Source organism: Dipodomys ordii, unplaced genomic scaffold (assembly GCF_000151885.1).
Source record: "Dipodomys ordii isolate 6190 unplaced genomic scaffold, Dord_2.0 Scaffold15, whole genome shotgun sequence".
NCBI lineage: Eukaryota > Metazoa > Chordata > Mammalia > Rodentia > Heteromyidae > Dipodomys > Dipodomys ordii.
The window spans coordinates 1909033-1921668 of record NW_012267231.1 but is presented as its reverse complement, the minus strand read 5'-3'; the positions used below and the strand labels follow the sequence as shown (position 1 = coordinate 1921668).

Sequence of the window (12636 nt, the reverse complement as noted above, 5' to 3'; positions counted from 1 at the left end):
TCCCTCAGCTCTTCAGCTCAAGGCGAGCGCTCTACCGCTTGAGCCACAGCGCCACTTCTGGTTTTCTAGTGATTTATTGGAGATAAGAGTCTCATGGACTTTCCTGCCTGGGCTGGCTTTGAACCGAGATCCTTAGATCTCAGCCTCCTGAGTAGCTAGGATTACAGGCCTGAGCCACCGGCGCCCAGCTGCTTTATACCTTTAATGACCTCTTGTCCACTGTTTTTTGGATTCTTTCTGTAGCAACATGAGGTAGACAAGCTGTATAAGGTGGAGAGCAAGCCAGCCCTCAGCTCCAGTGAACAGTGAGTATCTGGGAGAGTCTGTTTGGCCTCTGAGCTGGAGGCAGGCCCTGGCTGAGATCAGGCCTCAGGGTCTGATCTGGCGGGTGGTGTGGTTCACTTCTTTCTTGAACTTCTACAATTTCGTGCCTGCACCGTTGTTTAAGCTCAGAATGAATCTTCCATTACTCTTTTTTTTATAATCCCACTTCCCTTTTTTCTCAAAACAGTTTCCACAGATTCCACTGTTCTATTTTCATACATGAATATAAAGAATTTTTCACTGAGCCAGGCACCAGTGGTTCACACCTATAATCCTAGCTATTCAGGAGGCTGAGATCTGAGTATTGTGGTTCAAAGCCAACCCCAGGCAGAAAATCAGTGAGACTCTTAGCTCTAATTAACCACCAGAAAACCAGAAGTGGAGCTGTGGCTCAAAGTGGAAGAACACCTGTCTTCATCTGAAAAGCTCAAGGACAGCTCCCAGGCCTCGAATTCAAGTCCCACAAATGACCAAGAAAAAACGATGCTGACCTCCTGTTGATAAATGGCCTGTTTGACTGTGTGTGTGTGTGTGTGAGAGAGAGAGAGATTTTTTCCCCCTTAGTATCAGTACTAAGACAAGAACTCTAGCCTCTGAAGCTCTTAACCTCCTGTTGGGCTAATGCTTGAACTACTTGAGCCACAACTCCAGTTCCAGATTTTTACTTGCTAATTGGAGATAAGAATCTCTTGAATTGTTTGCCTGAAATGGATCCCCACTGAGATCTGAGCTAAGATTACACATATGAGCCACACCTGCCCAGGTTGAGTGTAATTTTTTTTTTTTTTTGGTTGGTCACATGGCTTGAACTCTGGGCTTGGGCGCTGTCCCTATGCCCTTCAGCTCAAGGCGAATACTCTACTGCTTGAGCCACAGCACCACTTCTGGTTTTCTAGTGGTTTATTGAAGATAAGAGTCTCATGGACTTTTCTGCCTGGGCTGGCTTTGAACCGTGATCCTCAGATGTTAGCCTCCTGAATAGCTGGGATTATAGGCGTGAGCCACAGGTGCCCAGGCTAGTGTGTGTGTGTTTGTGTGTGTGTGTGTGTTTTTAATCCATTGAATTGGAAAGTATTTTATGAAAAGAAACCTCTGGGTTGGCTACCCAGCTAATAAAGGGACTTGAAATAGCCAGGCACCCGTGGCTCAGGCCTGTAATCCTAGCTTTTCGGAGGCTGAGATCTGAGGATCACGGTTGAAAGCCAGCCCCGGCAGGAAAGTCCATGAGACTCTTATCTCCAATAAACCACCAGAAAACCGTAAGTGGTGCTGTGGCTCAAGCGGTAGAGTGGTAGCCTTGAGCTGAATTGCTGAAGGCTAGCACCCAAGCCCAGAGTTCAAGCCCCATGACCGACCAAAAAAACAAAAAAGGGACTTGAATTGAAAGGTATTTTTTGTGGTTGGGACCTGGTAGGTCAAGAGAGTTAGCATTAATTTTTTTAGGGTAAAAGTTCAGGTCCTTTGAGAAAAGGCAAGTGGTCCAGATGCATTGACTCAAGCTTATAATCCTAGCTACTTGGGAGGCAAAGATCTGGGAATCACAGTTCAGCGCTAGTTGTGCAAAAAGAGTTCATGAGACCCCCCTTAATCACTGCCTGGGCTTGGTGACCAGCCATTGGGGAAGCACAAAGAAGAAGACCAAAGGTCTGGCCAGCCCTATCGCAGAAAACTAGCCACCAGGAAAAGTGCTTTGGTGGAGTAACTGCCTAGCAAGTGTGAGTCCCCAGTACCACCAAGGAGAAAGAAGTCAGTGGTGAACAAGTTGGGATGGTTTAGTTTCCCCTGAGCTGCCGTCACCAGCCCCATTGAGTCCTCATCGCCGCTCTTTCCTTCTTTCTCTCCCTTAGATTGTGCTTCTTGGTCAGACCCCGTATCAAGAATATGCGCTACATTGCCAGTGAGTACAGCGTGGTGCTGCGAATCACCAAGATCTAGAAGACGGTGGGGAAAGTGGAAGGGTCTTGGCCATGAGGATCCTTTAGTAGAAAAGTGTTGCCAGGTGTAGTTAGGCACATGTATAATTCCAGTACCTGGGAGGAAGAAGGGTTGTGAGTTAGAAGCCGTATAGCACATAGCAAACCGTGTCCCGCAAAACCAGACTGACAGTGCCAGTGGCCTAGCACCTGTAGGGGGTATTTCCTTCTTCTTTGTGTCTAACAGGTATCCTTGGCCTGCCGGGCTTGTGTTCCTTTTCTCTATAGGTCTTGTCAATGCTGACAAATTGGCTGGCCGAATTCGAAAATACAAAGTGATCTTTAGCCCTCAGAAGGTGAGATCCTTCTCCTTTATCCCTTGTGGCACTGCCACTTGAGTCACAGCCACAGCTTTACTTCCCGCATTATTGTTTAGGCTCTGAAGGAGCCTGCTGAGCAGCTAGGATTATAGGTGTGAGCCGCTGGTGCCCAGTTCCATTAATCAGGTCTCACTCCCATCCTCTGAACCCTTGGAGTCCTAATAAAAAAACACTCAGCTTTCGGGGTCCCCGCATTGTCCTGCAGTCAGCTGGAAGTCCCAGGTCTTACATGGAGGCCTTGGATATATTTGGAATTGGTTTTTGTTCAGGGTGAGAAATAAGAGGTCTAGTTCCAGTCTCTAACAAGTGGATAACCACTTTTTCTAGCACCATTTGGTGAAAAGACTATCTTTTTTCCAGTATGTTTTTGGCTCTTTTGTCAAAAATTAGGTGGCTGTAGCTATGTGGTTTTATTTCTGGACAATCTATGTAGTTCCAGTAATGTTAGCTACTGAGGAGTCTGAGATATAAGTGCGAAGGACAGTTTAGTGAAGGCTTGTCTTAAATTTACAAAGGGCTGGGTATGTAGCTCACAGATACCATACTTGCCTATTAGTAGGCCCTAAGTGTAATCACCAGTACCACAAAAAGAAAAAAAACAGGAAAAAAAGTAGTTACTGATCAATTTCCTTTTGTCTTCTAGTTTTACGCTTGTGAGATGGTGCTGGAGGAAGAGGGAATCTATGGAGGTGAGCGGAGGTGAACGTGAGTGGAAAGGGAGGAGGAAGGGGAGGACAAGGGAAGAATTACAGTCCTGCATCCCAGCTGCTCCTTCTGCTCTTCCTGGTGGTCTCCCAGGAGGAGGTGGGAGGAGCAGCCCTGGGAGAGGATGGGCGTGGGTGTAGGGCCTCCTCCAGGAGTAGGACTGCTCGATGCTGTCCTCGCCTGTCCCTGCCTTCCAGGAGCTCCCTCAGGACAAACTGACCCCCAGGTCTTTGAATGTGTGCTTCCTGCAGTGGAGTGTTCCTCACCCTTCAACTCTGCCCCCAACCATAGCTCCAATTCCAAGCGCGTTTGTCACCTTTTAAGGGAAGGCTTTCCTTTACCCTCGGATATGGTTAGAACCCTGTCAGTTGTGCTCTGGCTGTCTGTTTTCTTTTTCTTTTGTGCTGGAGATTGAACCCAGGGCCTCAGGTTTGCTAAGCGTGAACTCTTAACAGCTCTCTCCAGGGCTGGCTGGCTGGTTTACTTCTTTGGAGCACATGTCATTAAGTATTTTGTTGTAATTGGTGTGCTGCATACTTACTGCAAGAGGTTGGGAGCTCCAGAAGGCAGAGCAGGCCCACTCTGCGCGCTGCTGTCTCCCGCCGGCCAGCCCTGTGTGTGGGGGATTGCAGTAAGTACTTGCTGAAGACTGAAGGAGTGTGTCCCCAGCCCTGTGCTGGGCCTGCAGTGCAAACCATCCACGTGCCACCCTGCATTGTACACACACTTTTTTTTTTCCTTTTGGTCAGTTGTGAGGCTTGAACTCAGGGCCTGGGCACTGTCTCTAAATGTTTTCGCTCAAGGCTAGCGCACGACTGCTTTGAGCCACAGCACCACTTGTGGTTTTCTGGTAGCCCATTGGAAACAAGTGACTCACAGACTGGCCAGGCACCTGGGCTGGCTTTGAACTGCGATCCTCAGATCTCAGCCTCCTGAGTAGCTAGGATGTCAGGCACACACTTTCTTTTTTCGTTTTTTTTTTTTTTTTATTTCGGGTCTGGTTGTGGGGCTTGAACTCTGGGCCTGGGCGCAGTCCCTCAGCTCTTCAGCTCAAGGCTAGTGCTCTACCACTTGAGCCACAGCGCCACTTCCAGCTTTTTTTTTCCCCGGCTTGTGGTGCTGAGGAATTGAGGCCAGGGCCTCATGCATTGCAAGGCAAGCACTCTACCACTGAGCCACCTTCCCAGCCTCTTTACACACTTTTCATTACCAGACAGCAAAGGCATGTTTTTTAAATTTTAAAATTTTTTTTGCTGATGGGGTTTTAATTCTGGGCCTCATGCTTGCTTAGTGGTGTTCTACCACTTGAGCCATGCATCTAACCTGGCTTTGTGTTCGTTTCTTGGTGATGGAATCTAGTGAACTTTTTTTGCCCTAGCTGGCTTAGAACCATGACCCTCCAGATCTCAGCCCCCTGAGGAGCTAGGGTTAGAGACTGGAACCACCAGTGCCCAACTTGTTTCTTTAAGAGTTGGGTGCTAAGCGCTGAACCGGGTCTGCAGCAAGCCCTCCACTGGGGTGGGTCTTCGCTCGGCGCATTGCCGAGGGCCTTGTCGGGAGGCTGACTCACTCTGTTGCTGCAGATGTGAGCTGTGACGAGTGGGCCTTTTCTTTGCTGCCTCTTGACATGGACCTGCTGAGCATGGAGCTGCCAGAGTTCTTCAGGGACTACTTCCTAGTGAGCACGGGCCCCGGTGGGGTTCGGTGTCCGGGAGAGAGAGGAACAATGCTGGGCTCCAGTGGGCTCGAAACAACGGCTCAACCTCTGTCCAAGTCTGGCTTACCATAAGGGATGGTGATAATTGAAGGGATGTGAGGATTGAAGGCTAGATTGAGTTGCATAGGGCGGCCTTTAGCACCATTAGAAGGAACTCTGGCCAGTGTCCCCCAGACTCCACTGCTCCTCTCCAGGCTGCTAGGGCTGACCATTCTCCAGTGGAGGTGGGTTGATCCTGATCTTTATGGTCCCTGCAGGAAGGGGACCAACGTTGGATCAACACAGTGGCTCAGGCCTTACACCTTCTCAGTACTCTCTACGGACCCTTTCCCAATTGCTACGGGATTGGTAGATGTGCCAAGGTAAGTGTGCTCCCAGAGCTGTTCTCAAAGTTTGGTTCCCCTGTTTTGCTTTTGTTTTGCTCATTATGGGGCTTGTGCTGAGCGTCTAGATGCTGTTCCTGAGCTTTTTCACTCAAGACTAGTACTGTACCACTTGAGCCACAGCGCCACGTCCAGCCTTTTCTGAGTAGTTTACTGGAGATAGGAGTCTCACAGACTTTTCTGCCCAGGCTGGCTTTGAACCACAATCCTCCGATCTCAGCTTCCTGAGTAGCTAGGACGACAGGCATGAGCCACTGGCACCCGGCTTCCTGTCCAAGGGCAGCTGAGATGGGCTGAAGCCTGTTTTCGCCTTGCTTTCACATGCCGCGGTAGTTCCCCAGAGCAGAACTGGTGTGGCTAGCAAAGAGGCACGAGCCAGGTCCCCTGCGTCACTTCCTGGACTGGTTCCTGCCCAGGTCTGAGGAGGGCAGCAGGTGGGAGCAGAACAAGCTCATGTTGTTCACGCGGACTCCATTCCTTGCGGCCAGATGAAGCACCAAGGGCCGAGTGTTGCCTTCTGCAGCTGGGGCCACAGCAGGGGTCCGGACGTAGAGCTGAAGCTATCCTGGGCTCTTGCAGATGTCATATGAGCTATGGAGGAAACTGGAGGAAGAGGAGGACAGCGAAGCAAAAGGCCGAAGACCAGAGATTGGGCATATCTTTCTCCTGGACCGAGGTGAGCGATGCCCAGCTCTCCTCTCGCCCTCGGGCCCTGGAGACATGGGAATAGGAAAGTGGAGACCACATAGGCTCCTGACGCCGACCAGAAGTGTGGGTGCCTGGCGGGGGGGACACTGGGGACCTTCATGGCTGGGGTCTCGGTTTCAGACATGGACTTTGTGACAGCGCTTTGCTCCCAAGTTGTCTACGAGGGCCTGGTAGATGACACCTTCCGCATCAAGTGTGGTGAGTGCCGCCATCTTCCACATCCGGGCACCCGCCTCGGTGCCAGGGCCTGGACCGCAGTGCAGAAAGTAGGACCAGGCCTTGGTGGAGATCCTCACAGCTGTCCCCTTTGCCCTCAAAGGGAGTGTGGACTTTGGCCCGGAGGTCACGTCCTGTGACAAGAGCCTGAAGGTGCTCCTCAATGCAGAGGACAAGGTGAGCTGGAGAGGGCTTCCCACCCGTGATCGTGGGTGTCCTCGAACCCACTTCCTGTTACCAGCTCGACTGTCCTTCCACCTCTGCTGGCACTGCCAAGCGCTCTCTCCTGGCTTCTTCTCAGCCTCCAGCGGGGACAGGCTGGGGGCAGACAGGTAATGAATGCTTCCAGCCTTGTTCTCCTGCAGGTGTTCAGTGAGATTCGTAACGAACACTTCTCCAATGTCTTCGGCTTCCTGAGCCAGAAGGCCCGGAACCTGCAGGCCCAGTATGACGTAAGGCTCCACACCCTTCCCCCTGCCTCCTGGCCTCAGTACTCCCTTTAGTACATGACAGGCAGCTGCGTCTTCTCATGGATGGGTGGCAACTGAGCGGGACCGATGGCTTCTCGGGGTGCTGACCTTCTGCGGTGTCCCCACAGCGCCGGAGAGGCATGGACATAAAGCAGATGAAGAACTTCGTGTCTCAGGAGCTCAAGGGACTGAAGCAGGAGCACCGCCTGCTGAGCCTCCGTAGGTCCAGCCTGGGGTGAGGGGAGTGCTGCCCCTGGAGAGCCCCGTGCTCTCCTGATAAAGCAAAGACACGCTTCTGGGTGTTTCTTCTGGCCCGTAAAGGGGACCTTTCCAGAACCAGGAGCATGTCAGTTCCCTTCCTGCCCTGTCTGCAGATATTGGGGCCTGCGAATCCATCATGAAGAAGAAAACCAAGCAGGACTTCCAGGAGCTCATCAAGACTGAGCACGGTCAGTTTTAGGAGCCCCGCTCAGCTGTGCCTCCCGTTCCCACCCCGGGCTCCCAGCCCAGGCCTGCTGAAAATATGTTCTCTGGCTTTTTCCAGCTCTTGCTGGCTGTGTGCAGTTGCTGGTTCCTGCTAGAAGTCCTGGGTCCCTTAACTACCCCAAAGATGGAGAAAGAGAGGGGAGACACACCTATTTGTTAGCATGTGGGTGCAGTCGTTTAGCTGCTCTCCCATAACAGGCTCGCCTCTGGTTTCTTGCAGCACTGCTAGAGGGGTTCAATATCCGTGAGAGCACCAACTACATAGAAGAGCACATCGACCGGCAGGTGAGCAGGCGGGGCCGCTGCCCAGGCTGGGCCGCCCAGGCGAGGCGTGGGGTTTAGAAAGAAGAGAGCCGGTGAGTTACTCGCCTTTGGTCCTCCCAACCCTTCCTTCCTTGCAGGTGTCACCTATAGAGAGCCTTCGCCTCATGTGCCTTTTGTCCATCACGGAGAACGGTGAGCACCCAGGGACAGGGGGGCTGCGAATGACAGACACCTGCATTCCTTGTTCATGGGCGCTTTTTCCTTTAATATAGAGTGGTTTTTATTGGAGTGAAGTACCAGCAGGCTGCAGGGTCATTTATTGACCCAGCCTACAAAAAGATCACTTCCAGGTCTCCCTAGAACAGCGGTTGCGATGTAGGAGTGCATAGGTACTGAACCGAGTGGTATGTCTCGACATCCTGTCTAAACTCCTGTTTTCATCGAGGTTAAGGTGACGCCCAGCTGATGGCACTGGCGTTAATGTACACATTGCTCACTCTTTCATGGTAGCTTATTTTACTGTTCTTTTTGTTGTTGTTGTCGGTTGTGGGGCCTGAACTCTGGGCCTGGGCGCTGTCCCTCAGCTCTTCAGCTCAAGGCTAGCACTCTACCATGTGAGCCACAGCACCACTTCTGGCTTTTTCTGCTTATGTGATGCTGAGGAATTGAACCCAGGGCCTCATGCATGCAAGGCAAGCGCTCTACCACTGACCACCTTTACTGTTATTCTGACAACTGGTCACTATTCTTTTTTTCAATTTTTTAAAATTGTTATAGCCACACACTAATAGTCCTAGCTATTCAGGAGGCTGAGATCTGAGGATCGTGATTCAAAGCCAGCCTTGGAAGGAAAGTCTGTGAGATGCTTACCTCAATAAACTACCCAGAAAAAGCTAGAAGTGATGCTATTGCTCAAGTGGTAGAGTGCTAGCCCTGAGCACAAGGAGCACAAAGAAGCTCAATCCTGAGTTCAGGTCCCAGGACTGGCAGGGGAAAAAGATTTTCCTGCCAGGACTGGTTTTGTACCTCCATCTTCAGGGCTTTGTCTACCGAGTGGCTAGGATTAGCTAGGATTACAGGTGTGAGCCACTGTGCCCAGCTTTATTCTATTTTTTTTTTTTTTTTGTATTAGCTTACAGAGGGGAATTTCATCGCTTATTTTCCACACGTTTACAATGAATCCCAATCAGTCTCATCCCCTCTCACTCTCCCTTCCCTCCTTTCCAGAACAATTTCAACAAGTTTTTGTGTTTCGCTTATTCTGTATATTTTTTGTGGCCAGTACCAAGGTTTGAACTTGGGGTTTGTGCATTCTCCACGTGGCTTGCTAGCTATACTTGAGCCATGTCTTCAGTCTGGCTTTTTGTTGGGTTATTTTGGTTATGGAGTCTTGTAGACTTTTCTGGCTTACCTGGCCAAGAACTGTGGTCCTCATGCTCTCAGCCTTCTGAGTATCTGGGATGACAGGCGCAAACCACCTACCTGGTCATTTTCTTCTTTCTATAAACTGTTTATTCCTTTGTTTTCCTCACCATCAGGTTTGATTCCCAAGGATTACCGATCTCTGAAAACCCAGTACATGCAGGTAAGCATGCACTGAATCACCAGCCCTGCTGGACTCTTGGGTTGCATTCACGGAGCTGACTTGCATTTCCTTCAGAGCTATGGCCCCGAACACCTGCTGACCTTCTCCAACCTGCGGCGAGCTGGGCTTCTGACAGAGCAGGCCCCAGGGGACGCGCTCACGGCCGTGGAGAGCAAAGTGAGCAAGCTCGTGACCGACAAGGCTGCCGGTGAGCAGGGAGCGCAGGGGGTGCCGACCCCTCCCCCGGGAGCTTGTCCTCTCCCACACAGGCAGAGCGCTGGTGTGAGGACAGCCACTTAGCGTGCACTCACCGCACGCACATTCTCATTTAATCCTCTCGGAGACTCGGTGAGGCGAGTTTTCTCTTTCCTCCTTTCACAGATGAGGAAACTGAGGCTGGCAGAAATTAAATGGCTTGGCCAAAGTCCCTCAGTTCAGTTAGTCAGGTCCGTTGGACTGCAAAGGTCCGTTGTTTAACCCAGAAACTTGGGTCGTCCTGTATCATCCTGTAGACTACACGTGGTAGGCAGATGAGACCCCCAGATGGGAGGGGGATGGGGAGTGGGAGGAGGTGAGCAGCTTCCGCAACACCACACGTCGCTGCACCTCACACAGTTCCTTGCGCTGCTCTCGTTCCCAGGAAAGATTACCGACGCCTTCAGTTCCCTGGCCAAGAGGAGCAACTTCCGCGCCATCAGCAAGAAGCTGAATTTGGTATGTGGAACAGGGCTGTAGGGGCGGCTACAGGTCATTGCTCTCCTAATCCATTCCTCCGGAATAAGTAGACCTTTGTGGTGTTGTATTGGTAGGAGAATTTCTTGTTTGATGGACTTGTAACATGAGTTCAGTTGAACCGTAAGAACAAAGATACACAGTAGCAAGTACCTGCCAAACTCCAGAGGATTGGAAGTGTGGGCTTCTATGCGCCGTGGAGGGACGGGGAGAGACCTTCCCCTCCTTCTCAGAGCGTCACAGTGGGGGGCAGAGAGCACATTTGGGGTACTGGGGAATTAAACACAAATGGCCATCTTGGTTACGGATTCCTTTTTCCAGCACCGTCCCGTGTTCTCCTTCTTGTTGGAATAAGAACTATTGTTTGTGCTGCTTTTGTTCATACCCCACCGTCTGAGGAGTTGGAGCGCTGAGCGTCACTTGGCTAATGTTGTACCTCTGCCTCCAGATCCCACGCGTGGACGGGGAGTATGACCTGAAAGTGCCCCGGGACATGGCGTACGTCTTCAGCGGTGCCTACGTGCCCCTGAGCTGCCGGATCATCGAGCAGGTGGGAATAACGTCTGATCCTGCGCCCTCGGTCCCTGGCCCGTGCTAACACTGACCGCGGCCTGCCGGCCTGGCTGGCGGCAGACCTGAGCCAGCGTTCACGCCTTCCCAGGTGCTGGAGCGGCGGAGCTGGCAGGGGCTGGAGGAGGTGGTGCGACTGCTTAACTGCGGCGAGTTTGCGTTCACAGGTGGGTGGCACTGCCGGCCGGGGGTGGGCAGGATGCATCACCTAGCTCTGTGGCAGTGAACGTGGAATCTTCGCTGCTCAGACATGGCCAAGGAAGACAACAAGGCTTCCAGCGAGTCCCTGCGCCTCATCTTGGTGGTGTTCCTGGGTGGCTGCACGTTCTCTGAGATCTCAGCCCTGCGGTTCCTGGGCAGAGAGAAGGGTAAGGACACAGGGTGGCTGCAGGCCCCCCACACTGGAAGGCTTTCTTTCTGCCTCAGTGTTGCCAGCAGGGAGCCCCCGAGCCTGGCGAGCTGGGTTACTCAGGGCCTAGCAGTAACGTGTCTGTGCGCCGGTGCTGTGAGCTGCAGGCACTGGGTTTGGAGGGGCCCGTGCGGCTTCCATGGGCACCGAGTTCTGCTCTTGGTCACTTTTCCCACTCTTCTTGGCTCCTCAGGGTACAGGTTCCTTTTCCTGACCACAGCTGTCACCAACAGTGCTCGCCTTATGGAGGCCATGAGTGAGGTGAGAGCCTGAAGGCTTGCCCGGCCATGCTGCCGGCGCTGGCGCCCCGCTGCTGCACCTGCCCGGAGCGGAGCACCATGGGACTTAGGGGACTTACGGAGACTTGGGAGATCTAAGGAGAGGTCACAACTTCCCCTGGGGTGTTTTTCCTTTTGTCTGTGAAATACAGGCCATGCTGCTAAGATTGGGGGAAGAGGAGTCCCTTGGTAAACCCTGCTCAAGCGTCACTGTAAATAAAGACTGTGTAGGCGACACGTGTCAGGCTCTGGATGTGCTCTTCACCAGAGAGGCTCCTCATTGCTCTCATTGACTGCCTTCCCCACCTTAATCTTCCCGGGAGTATTTATTAGTGGACACTTCTTAGGCCTTTTCTGACAACTCGGTCTCTCTGGTCACCGCCCTTCTCCCTAACACCCTTCCCCCTTTGTTTTTGGTCAGTCATGGGGCTTGAACTCTGAGCTCTTCAGCTCAAGGCAAGCGTTCTACCTCTTGAGCCACAGTGCCACTGCAGGTTTTCTGATGGTTCATTGGATATAAGAGTCTCACAGACTTTACTGCCTGGGTTGGCTTTGAACCGTGATCCTCAGATCTCAGCCTTCTGAGTAGCTAGGATGACAGGCCTGAGCTAGAAAGACAGTGAACATCTAGACACAGGTGTGGCACATCTGCTAACAGGTGCTTCCTTGAAATCCTCATGCTCGCTCCTGTGATACTCATTTTTGTCTTCACATAGTCTAGTTTTCATTTCTGCTTTCTCTAGTGACTCCTCTCTGCTCTGACTGTCCTGCCTGTTGCTTCTCCCCTCCTCCTCCTCAGCTAATTCCAAATTTCAAGTTTCACTCCCAAGGGTCACATTAGTACCTGCTACTTGTCACTCCACAAACTCAGCTTGCCTAGAATAAACTAGTAAACCAAACCTTCCTCCCCCCCCCAACTTTGAGCCCCTGATGACAGGTGTTACCACACCTGGCTTCTAGCTGAGTGTTCCATGTTCTAGCATGAAAGACCAAAAGACATGATTGGAAAGGCTGTTCACAGGAATATGCAGCATCGGAATGCTTGCGCAGAGATGCAAATAAGTTGTACCAGGCACGGCACGTACACTCCACGACATTGGCACTGGAAAGGCAAGAGGGCCCTGTGACAGCGTCGCACACAGCCATGCCGCCAGGCTTCCATGCTGTGTGCGTGCCCTGATGGCTGTCCTGCCGCGGCTCTCGGAACTAGTGTGCAGCACCTGACAGCAACTTGCCCCATCCCTGGGCGCAACCAAGAGTGCAAGTGAGTTCAAAAACATGCTGCTTGCCGGGCTCACGCCTGTCATCCTAACTACTCAGGAAGCTGAGATCTGAGGATCACAGTTCAAAGCCAGCCTGGGCAGGAGAGGCTGTGAGGCTTTTTTTTTTTTTGGTTGGTTGTGGGACTTGAACTCTGGGCCTGGGCGCTGTCCCTGCGCTCTTCAGCTCAAGGTGAGACTGTTCTACCGCTTGAGCCACAGCGCCACTTCTGGTTT

At 52.0% G+C, this 12636-nt stretch overlaps 1 protein-coding gene across 2 annotated transcripts in view; it reads left to right on the top strand.

Moving 5' to 3' along the window:
- Vps33b (vacuolar protein sorting 33 homolog B (yeast)) overlaps nt 1-11377 on the top strand; it is a 13276-nt gene extending 1899 nt beyond the window's left edge. The window contains exons 3-23 of one of the 2 annotated variants that reach the window (XM_013012131.1): nt 244-305; nt 2172-2221; nt 2526-2593; nt 3261-3306; nt 4906-5000; nt 5297-5401; nt 6002-6098; nt 6251-6328; nt 6450-6523; nt 6712-6798; nt 6945-7035; nt 7191-7265; nt 7523-7587; nt 7704-7758; nt 9105-9151; nt 9227-9359; nt 9792-9865; nt 10332-10433; nt 10545-10620; nt 10702-10821; nt 11056-11377. In XM_013012131.1, coding sequence (XP_012867585.1) covers nt 244-305; nt 2172-2221; nt 2526-2593; nt 3261-3306; nt 4906-5000; nt 5297-5401; nt 6002-6098; nt 6251-6328; nt 6450-6523; nt 6712-6798; nt 6945-7035; nt 7191-7265; nt 7523-7587; nt 7704-7758; nt 9105-9151; nt 9227-9359; nt 9792-9865; nt 10332-10433; nt 10545-10620; nt 10702-10821; nt 11056-11135 — 1680 coding nt within the window. In that variant the 3' untranslated portion in view covers nt 11136-11377. The remainder of the gene's footprint in view (nt 1-243; nt 306-2171; nt 2222-2525; nt 2594-3260; nt 3307-4905; nt 5001-5296; nt 5402-6001; nt 6099-6250; nt 6329-6449; nt 6524-6711; nt 6799-6944; nt 7036-7190; nt 7266-7522; nt 7588-7703; nt 7759-9104; nt 9152-9226; nt 9360-9791; nt 9866-10331; nt 10434-10544; nt 10621-10701; nt 10822-11055) is intronic. The other variant, XM_013012132.1, reaches the window with a different exon arrangement.
- Nucleotides 11378-12636: the final 1259 nt, after the last annotated feature.